We start from the raw sequence: 27,955 nt of genomic DNA, 5'->3' as shown, positions 1-27,955 counted from the left end.
TTGTTTTCTAGCATCCTCTCCTGTTTGTTTTCCACTGACAACTGAGAGAAGTGAGTTTCAACTGCTGTCTTGATTTTTAATGCTGTAGGCTCTACAGACCCCCAGGATGATCAATCAAGACAGAAAGGTCAACGCAGTGAAGCAAAACAAGATCCATCCTCATACTGCACACTTTTTACTGCCTTCTTTCAAGCCTACAGATGAAGGTATTTGATGCTCTAAGACTAGACTGTGGGTGGAGGAACAAACACAGATCCACATAATGTTCAAAGATGAGCAGAAATGACATTCATAAACAAAGATTGAGGAATGTACTCATACATATAACCACGGACTTAGCTTATATGGTCTACTATAATAGGACATTTGTCCTCTGCTTGTACCTCTAAAACAAAATTGGTCTGGCTAACACTGATGACTCACTTCTCTTTTTTTGCAGTGGCAGCATTTGTCCAATGAAAACAGAATGAGCCTGATTACTTGGTTCAAAAAGGTGCTCTAATCAGTGTAACCACGTCCTTATTATTGACATGAGTGTCTGCAACATGGAGAGGTCTATACAGTGTTTTACAATTTATCAATACAATACTATTACACAATTTGAGATATAAGCATAAACCTGACCTACATATTTCATAGATTACCAGTTTTACTTGGAGGTGAGTTCACCTTTTGCTACTAAGTGCATGACAGAAATGCTGTCAGCAACAAAACAATGTTTTTGCCTGAAACTGAGTGAATCCTGTTAAAAATACTCCATACACTGCACCCAATTGTTCATACTTTGGGTCACCGTCTGCAAAGCAATGTGAGAAAAATGGGGGAAATTGAGACCCATTGTTCCAGCAAGTTTAAAACAAGAGTCTGCAACAAAAACAACCAACATATATCATTTTGCAGTTATGACAGCAGTATGTCACAATTTATTTTTTTAAAAGGGATGACAAAAAATAGCCTATGCAAAGGTAGGCATTTGTATCTTTATTTGGAAGAAATTAAGTACAAAACAGTGGTGCTTTCTTCCAGAGAAATAAGGACATAAGTATACAAATGTTTCTTTTTTTTCCTCTATGTGGTTGACACATGGAGCAGGTACTTTCTGCAAACAGTCTTCGAGATAAAGGTAGCCTAAATATAGCAATTAAATAACAATGGACTAATACCCCAAACATATTACTGAAAAATCTACTTGTGTCAAACAAGTAGATCCCATGATAATCCCTAAATCCCACTATAGTACACACAGAAAGCTAAACAAACTCTTTAAACTGTTAGCACAGAGGTCTTTCTGACACTGCACCAAGAAAGTCTTTGATCAAGACTGTTGTGTTCCTGCACTTATTCATCATCTGACAACTGTGGGAAAATAATCAACTTTTAGAAAGATGAAATGCATGGTTAGAAGATAATGAACCTCCATGCTACATATGAGTACGCTACTCTTAATAGAAACAAAACATCTATGATCATTCCGCGCGGCGCAATGATAGTCTTATATGAGTAAAATAAAATATAAAGACAGAATAGTGTATGTAACAATTTTAAAACTGTAGAATATTAATACAAATGTATATGTTTTCACAGACAATTGACATTTTAAAAAAATCTGAATTTACAATACCATATCTTAATCAGTGTTGACAAATAGGTTATGCTACTATAAGTAGAGAATTTCAGAAGGGTGAGAAATTAATTTTAACAAAACTCAACTGCATAAAATACTTTTGTGACTCACTTAAACTTTTTTCTCCATAATAAGGAAGATTTTTGCAGCTCACACCATGACCCCACTTGGATTTAAAAAGGACTCACAAAACATTGTTGTAACAGTATTTGCTAAACACAACTGAAGCGATAACTGATAACTGTCAGGCAGTCATGGCGGATGTTGATGCCTACTTGTGAATTAAGGACACCCATATTGCATTTGCATTAAATCCTTAGTTTTAAACAAAATCAACTGCTTTGTCAATGAATCAATGGAGACGTCCTTTGCCGTTCTCATAAGAAAGAAACAAATCAAAGTTAGAATTCTGCTGTCCCTACGTTTTACCAAAAGTCAACATGAAACTAACGTGTTCAGAATAAATAAAGGCATTGCTAATAGACTGTGCTACAGAAGGTGAGATTTAGCTGTATTCAGTCATGTATAGGCTATAGCATCCAGCTCCATAGAATAACTAAGCAATGTAGCCTATTAAACTGCATTCAGACAACCTTGCCAGAGGCTGTGATTTGTAGATGGATGCTAAGTTATACACCTACATATAGTAATGAAAACCAGATACAAAAAATATATTGAGTACAACTGTACCAGCAGTGAGTATTTCTAAAATGTTACAGATAAAAAATAAATTCTGAGTAAATATATAGTATAGAATAAGGTTTGTAATAGAATCCAGCTATTTGAAACATGCTTCCTAGTTAGAGAGATATCTACTATGATTGATATTAGTTTACTAAGTAATCAGCCACAGTGAGCATATAGAAGGGAAACTAAAATTATTTAGTTAACAGTGGATACGTCCAGTTCAGGATTACAAAGAATACAGATTAGTTTAGTGTCTTCAGAAAGCAGAGGAGGACCAGAGCCTTAATTGCATTATCGCAATCTCAAAACAAAAGTCGCATTTTTTTAAACACGACTTCCAACTGAAACAGGTAACCTGCTACCTAAATGGTCAGAAACGCAATAGTGCAAATGAGACCTGGCATTCCTTTTCAAGTAATATAAGATTCAAAAGCAGTGTGATTTTAGAATGAAAACAATATAAAGGTTAGCACTTAGTGAGAAAACCACATCTATGGCTTGTATGCTGATGGAAAAGGCAGGCGATTTCTTTGGCTATCAAGGCAGGTGAAAGGCAGGTAAAGCAGAACATGAGCTCCTAAACAACTGACCACTGTGTGAATCTCATTATCAATGCAACATAAAATCTATGATTGTACAGTTTCCACAGCCAACACTGTCAACCCAACTATGCAATATTAATTTTCTCTTCAGTAGAGAGACTTTGCCAATTTTTAGAGTCCAAATCTGAGCTGAGTATTGTGATAAAAAGGTTGACCTCGAGGTCCACAAGTGAACAGGCTAGGTGAGCACCATATTTTCTTACATTGTTCTTGGCTAAGGGAAGTTGATGCTTGGCAAAAAAAAAAGATAGTGGACAATCTCCACTCTCATATGTGAACACTAAGGAAGTGATTATAATGTTTACTCCCCTCAGCTTCATGGATCTGCCTCTGGGGTTTGATGACCCCCACCCTTGGCCTTGATTTGGAGCCAGGCATCTCCCAGTGCCTTGGCAAAATGGTCATCCACTGAACCAGTGATGGACACTGAGTTGGACACAGACTCCGCTTCTTTGTAGTTTTTTCCAAGGCTGCGACGGAAGTGCTCCTCAATCACAGGATCACAAACTGTGTTAGCTAAGATAACATTGTGTGGGGAATAGGAGAGAAAAAACAGGCTATTATACGAACATGTAAAATATAAAACGATCATAGCTACGATTACTTATTCCCTTTCTTGCAGAGTTAGATCAGAAGATAAATGTTTGCTCATGTCAGATATTCATCTGGTCTTAGAAATATGTTGATAATTCTCAAAATATATACTGCATTCTCTTTCATCTGAATAGTTTCGTTAACAAAACAATACTGCAGAGAGAGAGTCAAATCTATATATAGTATTACACAATGTGTGTTGTAATGGCATTTTAACAAGCTTACCATTGGTCTTCCTCTCATCAGTAGGTGGGCTGGGAGAGCAGCCGTTCATGTGGCAGTGAGATAGGTTACAATTGCGGTTGCTTGCAGGGGCACAGGTAATAACTGAGGGGCGATTCTATAGGTGGAAAAATAATACAGCATACAGTGAGCAAACAGGAATAATAATGTAGGGGTTGGTATAAACACCCCTCATGAATCTGTGCCATTAAATTTGAGCTGGCTATCATGTCGGGCAAATTTTCTCAAATTGTTGTGGTCTTGTTCTGACCACCTTGAAACTCTGTAAAGCTGCAATTTTAAAAGTCCCCTTGCGATAGAGAACAGGTTATATTTTCACTCAATGTAATCTGTTACACAATGCCTTCTGCTTTGTTCTTTGCAATAAAACAAGGTCAACCAGAACCTACATTGTGCACTGCAGCAATTTTATCAACTAGAGCTTACAGACAATCCTATAAATTGTATAATTAGAAGCATCCATTATCATAACAACTGCTGCAGCCTCAATTTTTTATCCAATTTATTTATCCAAATGATTAAAGATAAAAACCCTGGGTTCTGTTATTTTATCACATAGTGCATTATCATCAATATCCCTTTTAGGGTCTAGTTCTTGTATTCTGGTCACTGTGAACATCAGATGTACCCTCTATAAGTGTAACGTACCTGCTGCCGCTCTACAGGCCCACCCATGACAGACCTCTCTCTGCCCCCAACTCCAATGTCCAGGCTGCTTTTGGTCAGAGCCAGAGGCTGATCTACAGCATAGCCAGAGATGGAAGCATACAGATGGTTCCCATGGAGACCGTTTGAGGAGGACGTAATGTGCTCCACAGGACTGTGACTAAGGCTCCAGTGCTCATTACGGTTGTCTCCAGCAGAGGGACGGGCCCTTGATAAAGAGAGTACAAATTTAACATATGCCACAAACAGTTTCACCTTCCTTCATGGACAATTTAAATCTAATTTGATGTCAGAAGCCTGTGCACAGGGTGGATAAATGAGGGTGCAAAGCCTTTCACTTGCATTTCTTCTTGCACCCTCCTGATATGGAAAGATATATCGGCTGTCACGTCTTCTCTCATTTCTTATGACTGCCAAGGTACCTGCATTCTGATACCCTCCATTCAGCAGAGGTAAATAAAAAAGAATAAACTGCTCTTCTACATGTGTAATACACACTGTAATGTTTAGGGAAGAGGTTTTCGCTGAGACGTTTAAGGGGGAGTGCAGTGGGAGGTGCGTGAGGTGAAATGGACAAGGTCAGAGTCTGAAAGTAACAAAGTTATTGGAGTTTGATAGTTTTTCTTCTGAAAATTGCAGTGAATACCTATGTTTGGGTTTGGAGAAATGAGAAACAAGATTCCATAGAAGAACAAAATATATAATATCAAATATAATATTTGTAAGATTACCTATCATAAGAATTTCCAATAGTTGAACATGATAAACAAACTAACTTTGAGATATCATTTTCAAGCTCCTATATGCAGCAAGATATCAAGGCACAAAAGTGAGTTCTAGTGTATCCTTTACTACAGTAATACCAACTAAATTGTTTGTCCTAACCACTGTGGCGAAAGGGGTGTCTCTGATGAATACATAAACACATAATGAAGCATTCAGATGATATGGTATTATCATTATGGTATGATAATAACAAAAGCATCCAGAGAACTGCATGTAACTGTATATTTCTTGCCACATGGATCAAAGATGAATAAATCTAGTACACAAGAAACAAAATTTGTTTGACCAAAAATGTCAAGACTGTTGCAGGACAATACTACTTACAGCTGTGTGGCAAACAATCTGCTCATTTTGGTCATGTGGTCTTCATCACAGTTCATTCTGTCTTCCATTTGTTCTTCGCCATACTTCCGTTTGCTTGGGCAGTGCGGAGGAGGCCCCGTTATGTTGGACATAGCAGTGGGCAGGGAGGGCATCCTGGACTCATCTGTGGGAAAGGAATCAGCAGTACAAAGAATTTACTTGGGTTAAATCTCAGAACAAGTACGTAACTCTACACTGAAAATAAACTACTATGGTTTAATATGTCTTCATTTAGTTGCATCGTCATGTCCTCGGAAAACTTAGCAATATGATTTTTTTGAGGCCAGTTTGTGTTGTCCTTAAAACCATAACTCCCACTAACAGGTGATTCAGTGCTTTGTGGAAAGTCTCTCTACAATGTTATATTGAACTATTATCGGTACAGTTTTAGTAAAAAAATGTGTTGCCTATACAGAGTAAAGCAGAAAACTGTTCAATTAAGTACATTTTACTTGGTCCTAAAAAACACATAAAATGTCATCACTTCAACATTTTATCCTATTAGACATTTGTGTGAAACTTGGTCATAATTAGCGTACTAATTGTTGAGTTATGGCCAAAAACGTGTTTTGTGAGGTCACAGTGACCTTGACTTTTGACCACCAAATTCTAATCAGTTCATCCTTGAGTCCAAGTGCACGTTTGTGCCAAATTTGAAGAATTTCCTTGTAGGTGTTCCTGAGATATGGCATTCACAAGAACAGGACAGACAGCCAGGGCGGTCGCTGGTACGGAGGCATGAAAACTGTTTGTACATATACAACTACATACTATGTCATTGTCAAGATATTTCCCCACCACAACTTTTTACTTCATGATTAAGATTGATTTGGATACATGCCCTCTTCATATGTATAAATAGTCCTAAAGGACAGGTTCACAATTCTTAAGACAACAGTCAGGTGCCCATATGAACACAGAAAGAGGTTTTCCTCAATTAATCATTCCTCCTGTTTATACTGGCTATTAAAAGATCCCCTTTAAACGTGCTTTCATTGTAAGTGATGGGGCCCAAAATCCACAGTGTTCACACAGTCATTTTGTGCAAAAATGCCTTTAAAAGTTTATCAGAAGCTTATATGAGGCTTCAGCAGTCTGAGTTAGTCATATCAAATGGATATCTCTCACACTTAGTCTTTATAGATTCCCTCCTCTACTTGATTTGACTAATATGGAGGGCTGAAGCTTCATATAAGCTTCAGATTATGGCTTGAAAAACCTATTTCAATGTTCTTTTTGGCACATGACTGTTGTCTTAAGACTTGAGAAACTAAGTCTTGAGTTTAACCCTGTTGCATCAAATAAGGCAAGACTGGTAGTGTTTACTGTTATTACTCTGGACCATATACAAATCTTTTAAGTGGGTACATGTTTAGAACCATGTCATGGTGAAATGGTCATATATCCGGTGTTGTGATTAATACCGTTTTCCCTGTCAATATGAGTTTCTCTTTACCTTGAACCTGAATCTGACCCGACTCTAAATCCAAACCAGTTATTTCCGCTAGCGTTACTGTAACCGTAAAATTATTAGCTTTAGAGTTAACATCGAGAAACATCAAGTACGTATGAAAACGTAGCCAACGTAAGATATATGACCATGTATTGAACTAGAAGTTATATCTATTCCCCAATAAGTGAAAAACTAACCGGTGTCAACTGTGCCAACTTAACACTGACGTAAAGCGGAGTGCTTGGTTACAGCCATGGTGCAACACAGTTGTTAACTTAGTAAAAATTAATCTCAGTCGCACACTAAAATAAATTAGTTTGTTAGAAATTAAGGAAACCCGCAACGTGTTAGTTTAACGTTACACAAAGTTACAAAAAACAGACTAAGGACACATTTCATCAAGCAAACAATGACAAACCAACCTTCGTAGTGCAGTCTCCCGATGTTATTGTTCATCTTGTCCAGGAACTGAGAGTTCAACAGGTCCATTCTAGTGAATAGCATTTACACGAACAGGCTAGTTGCTAACATCGATGTTAGCAAGTGATACCAACGAAGAGAACAACCAAGCCTCTATCCTGTAGGCGAGATCTGTAAAAAACCAAATGTTAATCGGACATGTAAATTTGGCTAAAACATGATGTAATTTAGTGGAAATGGACAGTGTTCTCTTGACGTTAGCGGGGTAACGTTACCGTAATGTATCCTGACGTTGACGTTAACAATACGGATGCTAGCAGTGCCAGTAGCTAACAGCTAGCTACACCGTTTGACTAGCTTTACCCAGCTAACTCAAATTAACTACTTACGCCATTTACGCTTCACAAGAAAAGATTGTCAAGACTGTGGTAGCGTTAATCTGTTAATGGTTATTACTACAATAAACTATTTTACAAATATTGTTGAAGTAGTTAGCTAATTAGTCACTATCTTATTTGCGGAGCTAGCACACTCGCTAGCTAACTTTAGCTACTTTGTCTTTGACACAAACTAACGTTAGCCATTAACAGCTAAGTTAGTCGCCAACTTTGTATCGTTCAGGTTCCTGATTCAACAAGCAAAACTGAATAAACCCCGAACCAAACCTCAGTGGCAACTTACGTTCAGTTGGTTTATGTCCTACAAAAAAATCCAAAGTTACATTAACAGTCAGTCACTTCATCGACAGAATTTTCTAGCTTTACAGCCACAACAACAACATGGCTAGCCCAGCTTGCCGTCGCTGCCTTCACACACCGTCCCACCGCAGCAGTCTTCAGACAAAAGAGTGGTGTGCGGCCCTAGTGGAGGCGAGGCGAACAGGGGCGAAGTTCCCGTGTGTGGATCTTTGCTGGCCTGTCCACATCCAGAAAAATAGTACTTTTAGTATGGTAAAAATGCTGTGAACCACTGTGAAATATAAGCCTGCCACTTTATTTAGCCACACAGCACTAGAGAGGTTGAAACACAAAACTGTAAAATATTTACTATGAAAAGTCTGACACCAACTCTATCTGCCGGACAAAGCACATCTTTTTACTTTAAAATGATGTGAAGAAACAAATACACAATTTCTCTGAGCAGCTTTAAATTTTAATTTTTATTTATTGAAAGCTATTGAAAATATACAGGATATAAATCCTACACACCAGACTCTACAACTCAAAACAAATAAAACAATACCACAATGTCCTTATTTAAAATAACAATAATTCCACAAATAATCACAAATCAATCAGAGTTCCCTCTTAAATCATAACTATTATTCCACAGATGGATTACAGTAGATTAAAGGACAGGTTCACAACTTTTCAAGTCTGTTTTAAAACAGTAGGCTGGTGCCCAAATGAACATTGAAATAGGGTTTTTTTTTTGCCACAATCATTCCTCCTGTTTATACTGGCCATTAGCAGATCCCTTCATAATGCACTTACAATGTAATTGATGGGGACCAAAATCCACAGGCCTCCTTCCATACAAAAATGTATTTAAAAGTTTATCTGAAGTTAATATTAAGCTTCAGCTGTCCAGATTAGTCAAATCAAGTAGATATCTTTTAATGTTACAGTCTTTTTAGCGCCAAAGTCCCTCTTTTTGTTACTATACTTCCACCGCAGCTCAACAGGGAAACACTGCCAGAGGAAACACAAAGAGGGAATTTTATGCCAAAAAGACTGAATGTGGCAGATATCCACTTGATATGACTAACTTAGACTGCTGAATCAGAATCAGAAATATCTTTACTGGCCAAGTATGTTACCATACAAGGAATTTAACTCCAGTTTAGTGGCTCATAATGTACATTCACAAAAATAACAACACAACAATCTTCAGATATATACACAAGGAATGACATTATTCAGGTGAAACCATGTCTGTGAACGTTAAACAGGATGCAAATAGTGCAAAGAAGTGAAGTGTGCAAAGAGTGCTGAGATAAATATTAAATGGTAAAAAAAGTTACTTTCTATACATGTACATGTAGGTGGTTATGTACAATATATACAGCCCATTTAAATATCCTCATATAAGCTTCAGAAAAACTTTTATGTGCATTTTTACAAAAAATGAATGTGTGGACACTGGATTTTGGCCTCCATCGCTTACATTGAAAGCACATTAGAAGGGGATCTTTTAATAGCCAGTATGAACAGGAGGAATGATTACAGCAAGCAAAACCTCTTTCACTGTTCATATGGGCACCTGATTGTTGTTTTAAGACAGACTTGAAAAACTGTGAACCTGTCCTTTAAATTATACAAATAAGTTTGCTTTGTCAACCAACCATCCATAACGATGTTCATTATGTTTTTGCATATTTGACCATCTCTGTTGTAATTTTAAGCACATTAATCACTCTATGCCACTCATAGATAGGCAGGATAACATGTAATTCTCCCTTGTATGCACAATTATGTAGGCCTATGTATTTGCATGTGCAGGGAAATACCATAATGCAAGCAGCTGATTAGCATCCTAACTGCAGCATAGGGACCATCATCACTGCAGCTGTGCTGTTGGATCATCTGAACTACAGACATCTGACAGGAAAGGCTGGAGAGTGGAGGTTAGTCTCGTTCACTACACCACTACTACCAGCTGGTGGCACCCCAAGAGCCATGCATAACATATTAATGCATGTTGCAGCCTTTCTAAAGCCTATATACAAGTATAATTTCAGACTATCCTCATCATTGTCTCCCACAACCAATGTTCAAAAAGAAAATGTTTGTAATTTTTATGGATTCTCAGTCAGGAAGACTTGCACCCCATCTTCACCCTACACTGTACTGCATATGATGTAAAGGTTATCTCTGCAAGGGTCAATTTTAGGTCCATTTTTTACATTTTCTATCTACATGCTTCCACTTGGCCAAATCATCAAATGTCACAATGTCTCTTTTCATTGCTACGCAGACGACACACAGATATACCCCTGAGACCTGGTGACCCAAAAAGCCCAGATAGCCTAAATTTGGGAATACTATTTGATTCAGATTTAAGTTTTGAACCACAGATCAAAAAAGTGGTCCAGTCCCACTTCCTTCAAACAAGAACAACCTACAGAATTAAACCAATGCTCTAGCAAAAGTCATTCACATACTTATTTTCTCTAAACTTGACTACTGTTACTCCGTCCTCTCTGGCATAAACCAAAAGTCACTCACTCACCTCCAACTTGTTCAGAATGCAGCGGCCGAGCTTCTTACTGGTTTTAATAGACAACATCACATCACCCCAATCCTGGCGTCTCTCCATTGGCTCCCTGTTCGATTTAGAATTGATTTTAAGATTTAACTGATCACTTTTAAAGCACGTCTGGGTCTGGGATCCTCAGGCGGGGCCCTTCTGGCCGTTACAAACTCGAGGCTTAAATCTAAAGGTGACTGTGCTTTTGCCATTGGCACCCCTCAGCTTTGGACGACCTTTCTGAGGAGATAAGGCTCATAAAATCAGTGACTTATTTTAAATCAGTTCTTAAAACCCATTTTTATAGATTTGCTCTCATGTGATGTCATCTTTTTATTGCTTTTATTCTTTTTATTTGTATTTATTCATATTTACGCTTTTTAATTTGTTATTGTCTTTTATCTCTTTTACCATCTTTATCTTTCACTGTCCTTCTTTCTGCGTCTTTTGTCTTCTTGTTTTAACTTTATCTTAACTTTACCTTAATTTTGTCTTGCTTTTGTTTGGCCTTACTGTTTGGCTTTCTGTTGTTGTATTGCCTTCTGAGTGTCCTGCTTTTGCTTTGTCTGTCAAAGCACATTGTAAACTCTGTTTTTAAAAGGTGCTATATAAATAAAGTTATTATTATTATTATTATTAATACAAAGATACAGATATAAACATACAACATATCTGTCCTCAGATCCTAAATTGGGATAAAATAAAACAGAACAAAAACCCCTTTCACTGGAAAAAATACAATAGTTGCACAAAAGATGTTGTATATTCAGAGTAGACAGAGACACTGATGGTGAGATTACAATAGAGAGAAACAGAATGACAATATTAAGTGCAAACATAAAAACTATAATTACAGCTGGAGTGTATTAATGCCATGGATTCACAAAACTCCACTATTCCTGTGAATCTCACCTTTGACAAAAAGTAGTCAAGCACTTGAGCAGATTTCAATAGCATGATGAAACTTGTTTGCTTACTAAGTAATATGAAGTGTATGATTGTTTGGAAGAAAAAATATTATGCCGACAAATAAGAATTGTTTGTGTATAACAGATTTGAACTGTGTAGTCCCTTGATTAGATTTATACTGCAGTTATTGTGACCACTGAGTATTGCAAGTTATTGATTTATTGATCTGTTCCCTGGCCCTTTTCAAAATATCCATCTGTCACCTGTCTTGGCAACATGATGCTCTGCGACATATCAGACTATGTTCATCCTCCTTTATTCCTTGTATATAGACCAATTAAAACAGCCTATTAATTTATTATTAGGGGTAGCAGTGCCAAAAGTAATATTGTTTCCTTTATCATATAAACGTTTTTTCCAAAATTAGTAATGAAGCTATTACTAAGAGCTAGCTAAGATATTTGCTTTTCAGCATAATTTATGTTAATTAACAACTCTTCAGTATAATAAAATATTGTTTGTGTTCGATCATAAGCATTTGATTTTGTGTACATTACTGAGTGTGTAAATGCAAATGTAATTGCATGTAATGATAAACAAGGAGAGTGCTGTCTGGTGAAGTCTAATAAAACAGTGAGGTAAAGCATGTCTTGTAAGAAATTTTAATAAGTAAATTCAGTAGATATATAGGGATTGATAAATCAATTAAGAGAGAGGGTTTACTGCATTTGTGTCTCAAGGGACTTGCTGCTGACGCTTTTCCTCTTGTTCAACATTGCCCACTAGTCCTAACAGCCATTTTAGATTTCATGGCTGCATTTTGCATGCACAGAAAATGTTGTGCAAGGACAGAGGGCAGAGAAAACATGAGGGACAGAGGGAGAAGGAGCAAGGCAATTATGATGCAGCACTCAGTATACCCTCTCGCACTCACGCTGGAAACCCCTCTATTTTCCAATGCTGTAGTTCAAAAAAGCATGACGCCTGTGAGGCAGTAGAAAATGGGGGAGGGGTAGGGAAGGCAGGCACACCAGTGAGTGTGAGTAGAGAGAGGAGAGGACGAGAGGAGGAGGAAGGAGAGGCAGAGCCAGAGCATCACTTGCAATGTTCGAGAAAAGCAAAGCGTGAGGGGATTGGCTGAGGGAGGGTGTAGCGTCACCACCAGTGAGGGGGAGCTCTGAGGATGCTCCGTTGAGCTGGGAGGGAATACATTTACTGGGAGTTTGCATTGAGAGCTCAGCCATTATCAGAACAGGGACTCTTCTGCAGAATTGTTTTCCACACCCAGTGCTTGTTGATTCTTCTGTTCTCTCAGCTGCAGCCATGAATTATTTGCGTCGGCGTCTCTCGGACAGCACGTTCATCTCCAACCTGCCCAATGGCTACATGACAGACCTCCAGAGGCCTGACCCTGCTCAGCCTCCTCCACCTGCCTCCACCACCCCGGCCAAGTCTCCTACAGCAGGGCCTACACCTCCAGCCACTTCCCCGGCTCCAGAGAGGAAACCCCAGCAATCTCAGTCCACCGGAGCCGGTTTCTTTAGCTCCATCACCAACGTTGTTAAGCAGACAGCTGCCTCAGCTGGGCTAGTGGAGCAGACCCAAGTCACGACACCTAAGAAGTTCAAGATCCTCTTGGTTATCGATGAACCACAGCAGGAGTGGTAAGGCAATATATTGCTCTATTCAACAACATATTACATTATAAATAATTTACAGTCTATGTATTGTTTTTGCACCATCTTTACTGCTGAATCTCTCTTCGTGATTCTTTTGAATGTAGTAGTTAGGAAAGGGTTAAAGAACCACTGAGACAACATCTGTATCAAGCACCCTGCAGATGTGAATGGGCACTGCTGCTGTGCGTAGCATGCCATTGTTACAATAACACATTGGGGTAAATACGCACCATTGATTCACAGCAGTAATGACATTATACCAAGATGGAGGATTTTTAGTGTCCTCAATTGTGTCTGTGCTGTAATACACATTTTTCTGTAATATTTTGTTTTGTTATATATATTAAAGCAATAGAAAGTAGATTTTATCACAACTGCCTGTATAAAATGAAGTGAATAATCCAAAATCATTGATAGTATTACCCTGTAATGTGGCATTTTACTATTCCTAAAAATGGATGTTCCACATGTGCAGAATAGGGGTATTGCACATCTTTTCTCTGGAAGTAGTCTAAATACTGCAGTGCTTTCCCCCTATCAATGGGGTTTCCCTCTGCTCACTGATGGCAGATCACATGACATGCTCAGCACTAATGTCGGGAACTAACTGCAGCATGGTGCATAGGGTTCCATTAGCTGATCATACAGTATTGGTGTACAGTATATAGACAGGTACAGAAATCTAGTAGAAAATTTTAAAGATATTATCCACATGGCTATATTTCTCAGCCTGCCAGGAGAAAGGACCATTGTGTCATTAGTGTCAAGAGTGAGCTTACGTTAAGACATCTAAGCCATTACACTTACAGCCAGTGTCCTGGGGGATCTTAATCAGAGGTAGCTTAAAACAAGCATCTTTGTCAGTCTAGTGTGGTAAGGAATTAAAGTGCTCAAAAACAGTATGCACATGGATTTAGAGTAAACTTAGAGGAGACTGATATATTGTTGAATAGTAAAGAATATCATATTTCTATCTCCTCATGATCAACATTTGTTTACACAGCTGGTAATTTTTCCACAGCTGTGTTTGCTAGAAGTCTGCAGCTGCATAGTAAAATGGGTGCCCCACATATTTGAAGAACACATGTATTTCTATTGCCTGCTATTGTGCAGTTTATGAACATTATCACCTTGAGATAGAAACCAGAGAACTGAAACTCTGTGATGCTTTACTAATGTACAGCATAAGGTGACTGCTTTCACACTGGATGGTAAGCTGACTTTGTGAACTCTCTGGGCTTTGCTCTGAATTAAATCTTTTCCTTTGAACATTGGACAGCACCACAATATTTGTTCTGATTCTAAAATAAATGAAATTAACAAATTATTTTCTGAAGATGGCAAAAAGCATTCACATTTTGGATGCATCTATGCAGGGTGTCATGTTGAAGACATATGTGTTACATTACTGTTAATATGATTGTCGCTCATAACAAGAGACCATAGCAACATGATTATAACTTCTTAGGAAATTACCCTCAGAGCACACTAAATCACAGAAATATTAGGATATCGGCCTGTCTAATTTGGGTGGCCTGGCGATGCCCTCTTATCCTGTCTACGTGTGCAGGACTGGCCATTTATATAATTGAAACCCAGATCAATATTAATAAGATCAGACCCTCGTCAGCAGGAAGGATGCCAGCCTTATGCATTCACTTGTTCCACATTTGTTAAAAGCGGAAGGCAAGTCACTTGTTGAGGAATAAGTATTACCGTCTGATGTGCCAATGCCAATGCTCTGCAGTTCTGGCAAAGGAACATATTGTAATTCATTAAACTAAAACCATGTCATTCATCAAAGGTCATTTCTTATTGAGTACAGGGAGTAGGTTAGGCTGGGAGTGAGATAATGTTTCACACTCCATTATCCTTAGTGTCGTCATTTAACTAGATCTGATACAAAGTAGTTCCTCCGTATTTGATAAAAAACATCAAGTGATTTTTGACATTATTTCTGTTGCCTAATGCAATATATTCAACATAATACTAGCTGGTGGTTTATGAGCTCTGCAGATTATGGTTGTTTTAAGTGGTTTCTTAACTCATACAGTATATCTTTTACACTTGGGAGATCAGCTTCTGTACTTCATTAAAAAGGCTTCCTCTCTCAGAGTGCTGCATCTATTTTTCATGGCAGCTCGGTGTCACTGGGTGGGGAGTTGTTCATGTTTGTTCACTAGGTTTGGTTTCTGTTGATTTCTTTTATGAGACCCTTCAGACCTTCAGTGGCTGTAAGTTACTACGGCAGTCCATCAGTCTTGGTTAACTCTGTTGTGTAGGGTTAGGCTCCCTCATTCACACTCAGTGCTCTGTTGCTTGTAGATATTTATGTAGTGCTAAAGTTAGAAATGTTTGGGCTATTAAATATAGCAAAAGGAAACAAATATCACATTAAGAACGATTTGGGGGGCATATTCAGCAAAGCACTCACTTTGTATTCAGTTCTCATAGTGGCAAGTTGAAAAGCATAAAAAATATAGCTGTTGGCAAACTATAATAAGATGAAATATCTCTTTATTTTAATGCAGGCTTTTCTGAGTACCTAATGTTCTCTGCATGTTGGCACACCTTGAGTCTGAGAGCTTTATGTGATGAATCTCATTTTGTGACGGGCTGTTACAAGACTTTTTCTGCCCGCTGCCGCAAATGAAATCCAGAGCGATGAGACTGGGTGGCCTCAAGACAAAATGAAATCAGGAAAGAGTCCTCCAGACTGATTACATATGGCAGACAGGTCAGCCATCAGCATCTATTTATCAAATCAAATAGGTCAAATCATAGATGATCTATATATACTATGTATGTCATATTTTTGCATTTTTCACCTTTACAGTTCCTGAGGGATTTTGTGTAAAAGTACTGTATACTTTTAACATTATGGCACAACCGAGGTGCATATCACCATGCTGTCTATACATTTTATTATGATATTATTTGCACGAGAGGAAATCCTGAGTAATCTTTAACTAATTTGCACAACTCTGCATATTTTATCAAATGAATCACAATAAATTCTAGATGTTGTAGAAAAAAATATGTTGACCATTACTCACTGTTCTTTAAAAAGATGAAAGTTATTTTAATTAGTCAAATTATGTTTGCAAATGGACACCTATCTAACCAAAAATTATGATTATCTTTGTGTCTGAAATGTTTTAAATGTTTTAATTATACATCTTGTTTGTACAGTAACATACAAGTAGGTACTTAGAACTTGGCATATTGTCCTACAATTTTAGAACTAGACATACTAGACATACTGAGACATACTTGTGTAACAGGTTATGTTGAATGGTTTACTGTGTGAGATAAAAAATGATAAAATCATGATGATTGCCACGGTAACAGCACATTCTGTCATGCAGCCAGTGTTTTTACTTGCTAAATAAAGCTGCCAGTCATCCATAGATGTTTGTTTTGTTCCAGGAATGCTGTGCTGTAAATCGCTCTTATAACAAGAGGAGCAGATGGGACTGTCTCACTTATCAGACTAATGGCAGAAATTTACTGCTTTCTTGTGCTCTCTATATTGTCGCTCAGTTTAAAGGAGAGAGGCTAAGATTCTTTTAACTTAGTCACACAAGGTTCAAAATGGTATAGGGGACTGTTTTAAGTGGAATTAGGAGAGGAATGGTTTGCACTGGGAGCTTAACCTTTTTGAAACATTACCCACATGTGAGAGTGAATGTTAAATAGGCTATCTGATGAGACATTAAAATTCAGTAAGGGCTCCTGCTTACCAAGCTTCCGTGTGAATCATCAGAATGAAAAAATTATTTTGCAGCAATAAGTAATTTGGCAACACTTTGACATATTAGCCTGCAACCATTAATCAATTCGCTTAAATGACATTGTCCATACTGTCTTATACTTGAAAATCACAAAAGAGGAACTATTTTGTTTTTTTATTGACTTATTTGGTTTCTCGTCTCATCTTTAATTCAAGTCAAATGAACTCATATTGATTCTTACAAATTAATTATCCAAGTAAACATCTACTATCATGCTGTGAATGCATTGAGCAACGCCTTTGGCATTCTAGGTTGAAGGCCACTGTCTCAGTCAAGAGAAATAGCAGTATGTAAGTACGGCTTATATACTGTATAACAATTATGTCCTTGGTTTTTGGGTGAAAGCTTCTATGAGGAGAACAGGTATAAAAGGGCCAAGATTTCAAGCGAGCACCTGGTTGCTGTGAGGTGACTGCCAAATACTATTGAATATTAATGCAATGTGTTAAAAGATCATGTTGAACATACTTTAAGATGATGTGCATAATTGGCTTCTGTGCTCAGTATGCTGCGCTGGGCTGGGTTCTGCAGTGTGATAAATCAAATACATAACGCTATGATCCACACAGCCATTCCCCACAAAGATTAAACTTTGAATGGCTAAATGAAATCAGTGGCTTGTCTTTTTCATGCCTCATCTCTGTGTTTGTTGCTAGGGGTCGTGTTTTGGAAACAGTGTCCCATCTATGTATGGGAAAAGAGTATTCATCACAGTGCAGAGCAGACTTTTCATTTTCTCTGATATAGGAGCAGTGATTCATATTTTAATGCTTGTTTTCCTCCAACAGCCAAATAGATCCCCCACGCTGTAATTAGATTGGGAATGAATTATTCAGCTCTACCTCTGTGCTAAACAGACAGGCAGCGCAGGGTACGTGACAGCAAGGTGATACAAACTAAGAGGAAGTGGGAACTACAAAACATGTCGGTTAAAACATGGACGTTCTACAAATCTTATTTGGGTAGAGATTTCATAATGTTTTGCACTGCACCAGTTTACGACTATTGCACCGCAATAGATGGCTGTTAGTTCAAGTGTGGACTTGATACCGTGGAAACGGAAACCTCCTCCTTGGCAACATGAGAAAATAGAGGGGAAGTGTTCATTACTGGTCATTAACTGTGGATCACCCCTGCTAATTTCTGTTGTCAAAGTTTATGTTGTCAGGCTCAGTCTCTTCACATCAGTATAGGAAAAAAACAGAGCAATCAAACCCACTGTTAACATTGACAGTCACCGTGTAGCTTCAGCAGTTTTCATCTCTGTTGGGTGTCAGTATATAGACAGCGATCCATCTTAATCTTAAATCCAATGGGAAAAGGCTCCCTCTTCAACAGTAATCCAAGACTTGCAGGTGTCTTTTTTTTCAAGCCAGAAAAGCTAGAGATATTCTCTGTTTTAAAAAGTGCTGAATCACAAGTCATGAAAGGTGCAGCCATTTTATTAATTTGCAAATTCACTGTGTTTAGTAGGCGTTACCTCACTGCATCATACTTTAATAACCCACTGGGTGGCACTACTATTGACCAGGCAGTGCTAGGAAATGCCTAATTGCGTCTGCAAGTACGTGGTGGATGGTTTTGTCTTTAAGAATTATTCATTGTTGTAATGTTTAGTCACTGTCCTCTCTACCAGATGCCAGAAAGACTGTGAATCAGCAGGTGGAAAAGCATGAAAGCGAGTGTTAGTCGTCTCTGTGGTTTTGTACCTTCACAAATTCATGTTGTAGGTTGTTGTAATGTGATTTATTTTAGTATTTGTTTATTTGTTGATTTATTTAACAGGGGCAGTGCACATTAATAAACATTAGTGTAAATGTGCCAGAGTTAGCCAAGAGGGTATTTTTCATTTGTAGTCCCTGGACAGATGTTGCAGAGTCATCCAAAAACAGAATATGAGATTGACATTACAAAATTATTGAGATCATTTATAAGCATTTAGAACGAATAATAAAATGAAGAAAAAATAATATATTATTGTTAATAAAAAAACATTATTCAGGACAGGATCATTATTGAGTGCTAAGTCTTTACTTGGATTGGAAGCCAATTGGAAATCTTTATCGTATGAATCACTGTAATTCTGTTATTCATTGTGCTATAAAAGGAAAAGCTAATAAATCCTCTGTGTTTCTGTTCTACCCAGGGCAAAGTTATTCCGGGGAAAGAAAGTACATGGGGATTATGACATCAAAGTGGAGCAGGTACAGTATGTTTCATCAAGCCACTGAAATCCATTTTAAGTACTTCTGTAAAACAGAGTAGAGAAGTTTAAGTACTCTGTCCTTATATGTGCCACTCTAATCCTCAACTCCTCAGGCTGAATTCAGTGAGATCAACGTCATGGCTCATGCCAACGGGACCTGCAACATTAACATGCAGGTTTACAGGAATGGTACCAAGGTTGTCAGGTGAGGCACACAAACACACAGATTTATCCTCCAGGATCACAAATTAGTATAACTGTACTAGTTAGATCTGTATACATCTACTTACTACCATTTACCACAGTTGTTTATTTCTGTGGTCAGATTTCTGTCACATCACTGCTATAATTTTATTTTCTAGGTCATTCAAGCCAGACTTCGTCCTCATTCGTCAACATGCCTTCAGTATGACCCAGAATGAAGATTTTCGCAACCTGATCATTGGTCTGCAGTATGGAGGCGTCCCAAGCATCAACTCCCTTGAGTCCATCTACAACCTGTGTGACAAGCCGTGGGCGGTATGTCCTCAGCAGCCAGGACGCCCTTTACTGCAGAGCTGAGCAGCAGGGAGACTGATTTTAATAATGACCTATTCTCTGTCTACATCGCACCGTAATTTGCTCCTGTTTATGAATTACATCTGAATTATTTGCTTTTCTGTGTGTCTAGTTCGCCCAACTTATCAACACCCACAGGAAGCTGGGTGCTGAGAAGTTCCCTCTGATTGAGCAGACTTTTTATCCAAACTACAAGGAGATGGTGAGAACGCTGTCATCACCCACTTTTCACTACATCCAAGTGTAACACCCGAAGACAATTTCAGGATTTGTTTTTTTTATATTAACATTTCCTACAGGTTTGTGATTTTGAAATAAAAGAAGAAAGCAGATTATAATGTAAGACAATACCTCAAATTATACTTTCTTACTTTAGGTAAGCATGCCGTCATTCCCTGTTGTTGTGAAGATTGGACATGCCCACTCCGGTATTGGAAAGGTATGTTGCAGTAATGTGAAAGAACTAGCACTATTACGTTTTTCTATATTTCTGGCTTTTTTGGGGAACGTTCAGCATGATAAATATATAAACTGTTGAAGAAGCATTTGTCTGCATCATGTTGTTGCCTCCAAAAATCAGTGAGCTCCTGAACACCACTTAAATCCTAGGTATTTTGCTCACATCTGTCTCATGAGTCTGTCCCTGTGTACAGGTGAAGGTGGACAATCACAGTAAGTTCCAGGACATAGCCAGCGTCGTGGCTCTCACCCAGACGTACACCACCACAGAGCCTCTCATCGACTCCAAGTACGACATCAGAATCCAGAAGATTGGCACTGACTACAAAGCCTACATGTACGTATAACTGCACTGTTGTTTCTTAACTTTAAAAGGGAAAGAGACACAAACCTGAACTTGTTTTAATGTTTACACACCTCAGGAGAACATCTATATCTGGTAACTGGAAGACCAACACAGGCTCGGCTATGCTTGAACAGGTGGCCATGACTGACCGGTGAGTGTTAAATAAGAACCCTGTTTTATTTTGACATAGCAACTTATCACAATTTGAAAGAACATGGTTAATTAATACTGTTTTATGTAGATTATTAGCAAGATACTATGGATGTGTTAAACTGTCACATATGGCACAGTAACATCTCCTGTTGAAGTGGAAATGAGTGATAATCAGGCCGTGGTATCTCATTATGTCTTTTGTTGGTTCTGTTTAGGTACAAGCTGTGGGTCGACACCTGCTCAGAGATTTTCGGGGGTCTGGATATTTGTGCAGTCAAAGCCATCCATGGGAAAGATGGCAGAGATTATATCACAGAGGTAGGAGTTAACAGAATATGATTATGTTATATATATATTATATATAAAGTCACATCTGAGGATTGAAAGTGCATAACTTTAAAAGATTAAACCATTGAACTGTATGAATACATCAGAATATGGATGTAACCTTTTTCCTTAGGGTTAATTCTTTCAATATATCAGCCAAAATGAATGTGGCACACTGACAAATGTTACATTAAGACATTAAGTTTTACATAAAACGCTACTCGGTGGTGTCGACATCCTCTCTCTCTGCTGAAACCATCTTCCATCTGGTGCAGGTGACGGGCTCATCCATGCCACTGGTAGGGGAGCACCAGGCCGAGGACAGGCAGCTCATTGCTGACATGGTGCTAGCCAAAATGAACCAGTCAGCGGAGAAGGAAGCAAATGCTCCCCAGAGACCCACCACCATACAGCCATCCCAGGTACAGTAGCACACACTGTCACAGAGTAGAAACAGGAGGCTGCATCTTGTCTTATTTCGGTATAATGATAATGTTTCATATGTTATGGGGAATTATCAGTGCTCTATATTATAGGATTAGTGTAATCTAGCTATTTTTGATCTCACTACAATAAAACTATCTCCGTCATTGCTGGGTGAGTGAGTTGTTTCTTCATTTTTTTTAGGGAACTGGCCAGAAGGGAGAGATTGTCGGTGAACCCACTAAGAACGGTGCTGGGCGCCCACCTCAAGGTTGTCTGCAGTACATTCTCGACTGTAATGGCGTTGCAGTGAGTCCGAAACCAGTCCAGGCTAACTGAGTCACCCAGGAGAATTGGGACAGTCAGTCTCAGAGTCTTGATTGAACACCTTAGCTGAACACAAGCGCAGACGTGTGTGTGTGGATGCCGATAGCAAGAATCCGATCTTGGTGACATTAGCTCGGCACAGCTGAGTGCTGGCCTGGACTGTGTTTTTAACTCTATGCAGTGTCAAAATGTACTGTCTACTTGTTGACCTGTTGATTTGTGTGCTTGTATAGGTCACCTATGTTTCAGTAGCTGTGGTTTTTCTTTGGGGCTGTTGTTGATGATGTAAAAAGCAGATTGTGCCTACACTGAGTTCAGTGCTGCTCTGTGCTACCTGTTCGACCCAGCTATCAATCTTTTTATTTGCCCCCTACCCCTTACTGTTTTCTATTTTGCTGTGTATCTTTAGATATTGTTCAAACTGTGGATTATCGTGCAGTTTGAAGTTTGTGTATATCTCAATATGTATACAGTACGTGAGTGTGTATGGCTGTAGTGGTGATTATTTTTCATACTAATACTAATAGATATTTATTTTTGTTTTGCATGATTGATACAAAGGCAGGTGCAAGTCAGTTATTAACGTCTGATCAAGTGGGATGTTCATGTAACATCGCTGTTTTACCCAAGCTGTGTTTCCTGTGATTCATGCATTGTGAATGTGTCATGACAAGTGCATATAAGTTCTACAGGATACATGTATTCATTACCAAACATGCATTAACACGGTGAGCACGACAGTGTACACTCCTGTATACACATACAACAGAGACATACAGTATGTTGCCTTTCTTAAAGTTCATTTTTTTCATCTATGATAATGTCACTATGTCACAAGAGAAGAGATTATTTAAAGAGATTAATATGAATAGATAGACACATAATAAATATTAAAATTAGTCTAAGATTCTAGATTTTATTAAGTAGGATGTTGTGCAGGTGTCTGCATGCACAACTTAAATATATTTGTATAATTTTAAACCAAAGAGTAAATTATTTACTTTCAATCACAGTCTTTGCACTCCAGTAACCCACAATGTAAATATCAGCTAGGGGGACTGCAGTTTGCCACATGGAGTGTGTAATGTCATCAGAGAACAGCGCTCCAAGACAATACTTATGTTGTGTTGTAAATCACATGCCAGTGAATCGATGCTGTATTCAAACTGTTGTTGTCTTCTTGCGTTCAGTTGTGTGGAAGCAGACATTACAGCTGATAATGGAAGGTGTATAATGTATGATCTGCCATGAAATGTCAGATATAAAGTCCCCCCCTGTGGCCCTCGTGCTGGATATCGGCAATCATGATGGTGTTGCCATGACAACAATGCTGTGCTCTGTGGTTTAGTGTGGACTTGTGTGCCTGTGTTACTGCCATTCAAAGATTTAATAACTTAAGACACTCCTCCTGTGAGTTCATGGAAAGTGCAATACAAATCTTTTGTTTTTAACTAAATAATGTATTTATTTATTTAGAAATCAGATCTTCCATCATATTTATTCAAAAAGCTATAGTCATCTACATATTGAATTATTTAAAAAAAACATTTTTACACAAATGTCACAATCACTTATCCACTGGCTTATGTGGAGGCCATTTCATATATCTGATACGCTAAATGGTGAAACAGCTAAATAGCAACCAAATCAACTGTAAAAAGACAAGTGTACCGTTTTCCAACAACCTGTTTGTTACTATAGTATAAAATATGTTCAGCAAGCTCTGTGTGCAGTTCTTTTCTGAGTTGTATGAAGTGCCATTGTATCTGTGAGCGTATCCTTGTAAAAGCCATGCCTGGGGCTTTATGGATGTGTTGTACTGTTTACTAGGAAATATGCCATGACGTTGATTTCCAAGGGAAGAACATGCAGAGGTACCCCGGTCTGTAATAGCTGCATGGGTAGGCCTTTGGTTCACTGATCATGATTGAATATTTGATTAATTATTATTGGACGTGTTTGTTAAGGGCCATGGTAACTTGCAACAAATATGTACTCATGAAACTGGTGTTGGACTGTTTAAATCAAGAACCGAATACAATATAATGTGGAAACATTTCCATTATGGATATTTCCCCTCTGTCACTGGCAATAAAGCTTCCTTTGCAATATATATTTGGTCTGTGTCCTCATATGTGTTATGTTGTCAGAAATATTGTTTCTTAAGGAAAGACTTGATACACAACAATATTACAGGCTTCATCAATTACACAAAGATGTGAACATTTCAACAGTTAAACTGCTGGGCATACACAGTGCACTGATTCCAATGCATGAAGAGACAACTGTATTGTGATGGTGTATCCCCTCTGCTTTTTTTTGTGTCTTTATTTTGTGGCTTCTGTCTTCCTAACATGTTAATGTGCGATTACTGTATTTGTGTCTGATCACTTAATGAATAAACCTGTGATCTGTTAGACTACATATGAACATAGTGACACCACATTTGAAACTTTTATTAATTATTCTGTCTTCTTAGCGAAGATGGCTGAATGTCATAAATATCTCTTGTGCTGAAATTAGGGGGCCCAGTGGAACCCCATGGATTGCTTTCACAAAGGCCTGCTCCAAAGTTGACCCTTAAATCTCCTACAAAGGATGAAAACCCAAGGCCCTTCCCCGCAGCGCAGCGTTCCCAGACTCAGTCTGTGAACCAAGATATGGTCCCGCCAGGACCTCCGCCACCCAGACAGTGTAACTCAAATACTTCAGTCCACTTTGAGTACCAGGGTCAGTCTCAGACCCAGCAGGAGATAGCAGCCCAGCCTCTTAGAGAAAACCCACATCACCGTATGCAGACATCTGTGGATCATGAGCAACAGCAGTCTCTGCTGGAAGAGCGAGCCACTGGGGAAAAACCACAGGCACATCCACAGTTTAAGTAAGAATGAATAGCTCATCAATGCTCTAATAAGGACCGTAGCTATAACTATTCAAGCAGCGTATATATTCAAGTCGCTTGTGCATTCATCTTGACTCGAACTGTACATACAAGGTCATGATTCTCTTGTCTTCCAGTAAATCCCAGTCCCTGATCAGTGCCTTCGGTCTGAAAGACACGTCCTTTTTCCGCGCTGCCAGTGAAGATACGGAAAATGCTGAGACCATTCGCAACTTGAAGAAGTCCTTTGCAAGTCTGTTCTCTAAATAAAGATTTACATTTATTTTCAATTGCATGTTGACTTACCTATACAGTGACTATCATATATTGTATATTAGATATAACTGCCAATGAAATGAAATGAAGCAAGCTTTAAATGCCCTGAAAAGTTTTTTTCTCAATCATGTTCTTATCACTGTGAGTGATGGAGTGATGAACTCACTATTTTCTGCCAAAGTTAGAACAGTTTTGGTTATTTTCCATTAGATATTTCTGTATTTTCCTTTTTTCACTGGTTTGAAGTTGGTAAGCAATTTGAATCAGAATCTGATGACAGATGGACAGTTGCTTGCTCAATCAAATATGTTCAAACCACACCCACATTGTTATGATGAAGCATATTAGCTGAGTTTAAGTGTTAAACCCTTAATGAGTAATACCTAAAGGTGCCTGTAATTGTTGCCTATGTAGTCATTAATATTCAATGTATAGGGAAGTTAACAGAGGCATACTTAAGTTTTGAAGCTTCAAAGTTTTCGGGGCTTTAACGTGGATGTCACACTCCATGTATAAAGATGAGTAATTTTGACATGTGATTGTATTGCTTCATTAGAAATATATTTTATAGTTGTTTGCTATCTGATGTTCATGTAAAATTATCCACAACATAATCAGCAATTATCAGTACCTTCAAAACAGGTAATTATGCATTGCTGCTGTTTGCTAAATCGTGGTTATAGTGATATTATTAATAAATACGGTGTGCTAAATTGTGGTTGTCATGGTCCATTTCTGATAACGTTAACATGAGATTAGTGGTGGTGACTTACTGGATCTAGGTTAAAAGGTTTTTTGGTCCTCCCTTTGAACCAAACAGCTGCAGTATAAAACTGCTATAAGCAGGTGAGTTGTGAAGGCAAACAGATTCTCTTTTGTTTCAAAAATCCAAGTTATGAAGTGAGACCAAGCAAATGATGTGCTGGCTCATAAAGTGCAGGAAATTAAATTTGATTATGTTTTCATATAAATATTGACCATAAGAACGAGACACTTTATATTACATTTTGTAATTCCTGACACAGAATAGACATTGAGACAAGTCTACTTTATTGGGCACATTCATTACTAAACAAAGTTTATTAATCATTCAGGTCTGATGTTTATTATTCTCTTGTTTACGTTTCTGCCAAATTGAACAATATCTTAGAAAATTAGGTAAGGTACTTGGAGACTCCATTATGACATTGTTTGTTCAGTTTTATTGCTTTTTATTTCCTGCCTCTGCAGTTTTTCTGTATCAGGCAACTGGTTACAGCCTTGCAGAGTCCCACTAGATTTTAATTTCTTCTCCTCTGAGGCTTTCTGTAGCAACCAAACACTTCTTTCTACACACAAGCTACCTTCTCTGAGAGAAGGAAAGACTAATCCTTTCACATACACCAAACTGTAGACATCTGCACAGTTCCCATTATTTCTTGATGGGCTGAAGGAAGTATGATAGGTGAGAGAAAATGTTTGCTGGAGGCAAAAATATTCTCTTTCCAATTTGACGTGTATACTCTATTCAAATATAGTCAACCATCGTGCACATAATCACAAAATCCAGGAAGATGCTCAAAATTCTTCTGATAACCTCAATATGTCTAGTTTGCTTTTTTTACTGACATCATGTGTTGGTGTGCTCATCCTCTTTTTATTCATGACATGAAAGGCTGGTTAGAGCTTTGAAAACTGCCGACAGCTCTCAGCTCTGGTGCAGCTTCTGCATACAGATGAATTATGGTTAATTGGTGGCTGCAGAGGCCCTAGCGTGTTATAATGGAGCATAGGCTTGCTGATAAGTCGAATCAATAAACTCTTAAAAAAAAGGTCATCATTCATACTGCATATTCATATTGCTTGCCTCAACAAATATCAGCAAACACACACAGATTTGCCAGGCTTCCAGATGGCACTGATGTTTTTTCCTTCTTAACAAGCAGACTGAGATGGCCTGGTGATAGTAAAAGCCACTGAAGAACTCAGAGGAAAGGCAGTGTAGGCCCTGGAGCTCCAGCGGAGGAGCTTCTGTCTAGACTCCTCCCAGCTGTCTGCCAAGCTGCTGCACAACATGAACAACTCCTGCCCTGTGGGGGCACGCTGCACTGACCATCTGCTGAACAACATAATGAGAGAGGTTTTAAAGGTGACCTGTAGTAAACATGTAGATCTTTGAATATTATGATTATTATTTAGAATATAAGGTAACATAACATATCCTGATTTCTTTTTTATAAATAATTTTAACGCTCACTGCTTCAACTGCCATCTGGTGGTACAGCTGAGGCACAAGAGGCCTACATACAGCATCAGTGTTATTATGTTTACATTATCAGCCACCTGAGCTGCATGAGTGTGTCTTCACTTTATCACAGAATTTATACAACTACTGTGTCTGTGAATGATGTTGGGAGTTTCCCCTGTGTGTATGTGTAGTCACCTGGAAGTGGCTTGGTGTCCTCCTGATCAGAGTCTTCATATATGTTATCAATCAACCTGTTATCAATACTGGGAGAAGGGTCCCTCCTCTGTTGTTCTTCCTAAGATTTCTTCCATTTTTTTCCTTCATGTGAATCAAGGATCTTAAGATAGAGGATGTTGTATTGCTGTAAAGATTGTAAAGCCCCCTGAAATTTTGTGATATTGGGCTATACAAATAGAATTGACTTGACTTGACACTGAAATGATAATCACAACACATGTGCTTTGTAAGCAATACATTTTTGACTTACACAAGTGTAGGTTGCCTTACAGCATCATGGACAAATATCTGGCTTATTAGAAACAATATGGGCTCATTTTTACTGCCAGGTAGAGTTGGAGGCCATAACAGAGAGAGGCAAGCGGCTGTCTTGGCAAACACTATTCAATTGATCGATACAGATGTTGTTACAGATGTGTTCAGCCAATCTGGATGTTTTGTTTGTCACATCAAACTCAGTATTGAA

General features: G+C 38.3%; 2 protein-coding genes across 3 annotated transcripts; one reads left to right on the top strand and one right to left on the bottom strand.

The window, feature by feature from the left end:
• Positions 1-889: 889 nt before the first annotated feature.
• On the bottom strand, positions 890-8,455 carry vgll4a (vestigial-like family member 4a). The gene is made up of 6 exons (XM_042410122.1): positions 8,120-8,455; positions 7,441-7,609; positions 5,527-5,689; positions 4,399-4,624; positions 3,733-3,847; positions 890-3,429 (listed from the first exon to the last, which is right to left on the bottom strand). Exons 2-6 carry the CDS (start codon positions 7,520-7,522, stop codon positions 3,230-3,232), a joined length of 786 nt encoding a protein of 261 aa, XP_042266056.1. The 5' UTR covers positions 7,523-7,609; positions 8,120-8,455; the 3' UTR covers positions 890-3,229.
• Positions 8,456-9,763: 1,308 nt separating this feature from the next.
• Positions 9,764-23,373, top strand: syn2a (synapsin IIa). 2 transcript variants are annotated; one of them, XM_042409298.1, is made up of 12 exons: positions 9,764-10,064; positions 12,912-13,260; positions 19,216-19,273; positions 19,389-19,480; positions 19,638-19,794; positions 19,946-20,035; positions 20,210-20,272; positions 20,487-20,629; positions 20,715-20,789; positions 21,007-21,109; positions 21,394-21,540; positions 21,746-23,373. In XM_042409298.1, exons 2-12 carry the CDS (start codon positions 12,920-12,922, stop codon positions 21,878-21,880), a joined length of 1,404 nt encoding a protein of 467 aa, XP_042265232.1. In that variant the 5' UTR covers positions 9,764-10,064; positions 12,912-12,919; the 3' UTR covers positions 21,881-23,373. The 2 variants fall into 2 exon arrangements, with proteins under 2 accessions (XP_042265232.1, XP_042265233.1); XM_042409299.1 differs by lacking the exon at positions 9,764-10,064 and having other exon boundaries at positions 12,773-13,260.
• Positions 23,374-27,955: the final 4,582 nt, after the last annotated feature.

This window comes from Thunnus maccoyii, chromosome 4 (genome assembly GCF_910596095.1).
Source record: "Thunnus maccoyii chromosome 4, fThuMac1.1, whole genome shotgun sequence".
Classification (NCBI taxonomy): Eukaryota; Metazoa; Chordata; class Actinopteri; order Scombriformes; family Scombridae; genus Thunnus; species Thunnus maccoyii.
The sequence above is the reverse complement of the archived record's forward strand: the minus strand, read 5'-3'. Positions and strand labels throughout refer to the sequence as shown.

Bases quoted from the DNA above. Each gene is read 5' to 3' on its own strand.
- vgll4a (XM_042410122.1), bottom strand. From the start codon at position 7,522: ATGCTATTCACTAGAATGGACCTGTTGAACTCTCAGTTCCTGGACAAG. The intron at 4,625-5,526 runs GTAAGTAGTATT...CTCTTTATCAAG, and splicing joins AGATTGTTTGCCACACAGCT to GGCCCGTCCCTCTGCTGGAG. The intron at 3,848-4,398 runs GTACGTTACACT...TTCCACCTATAG, and splicing joins GGCCTGTAGAGCGGCAGCAG to AATCGCCCCTCAGTTATTAC.
- syn2a (XM_042409298.1), top strand. From the start codon at position 12,920: ATGAATTATTTGCGTCGGCGTCTCTCGGACAGCACGTTCATCTCCAAC. The intron at 19,795-19,945 runs GTATGTCCTCAG...CTGTGTGTCTAG, and splicing joins TGTGTGACAAGCCGTGGGCG to TTCGCCCAACTTATCAACAC. The intron at 20,630-20,714 runs GTACGTATAACT...TACACACCTCAG, and splicing joins ACTGACTACAAAGCCTACAT to GAGAACATCTATATCTGGTA.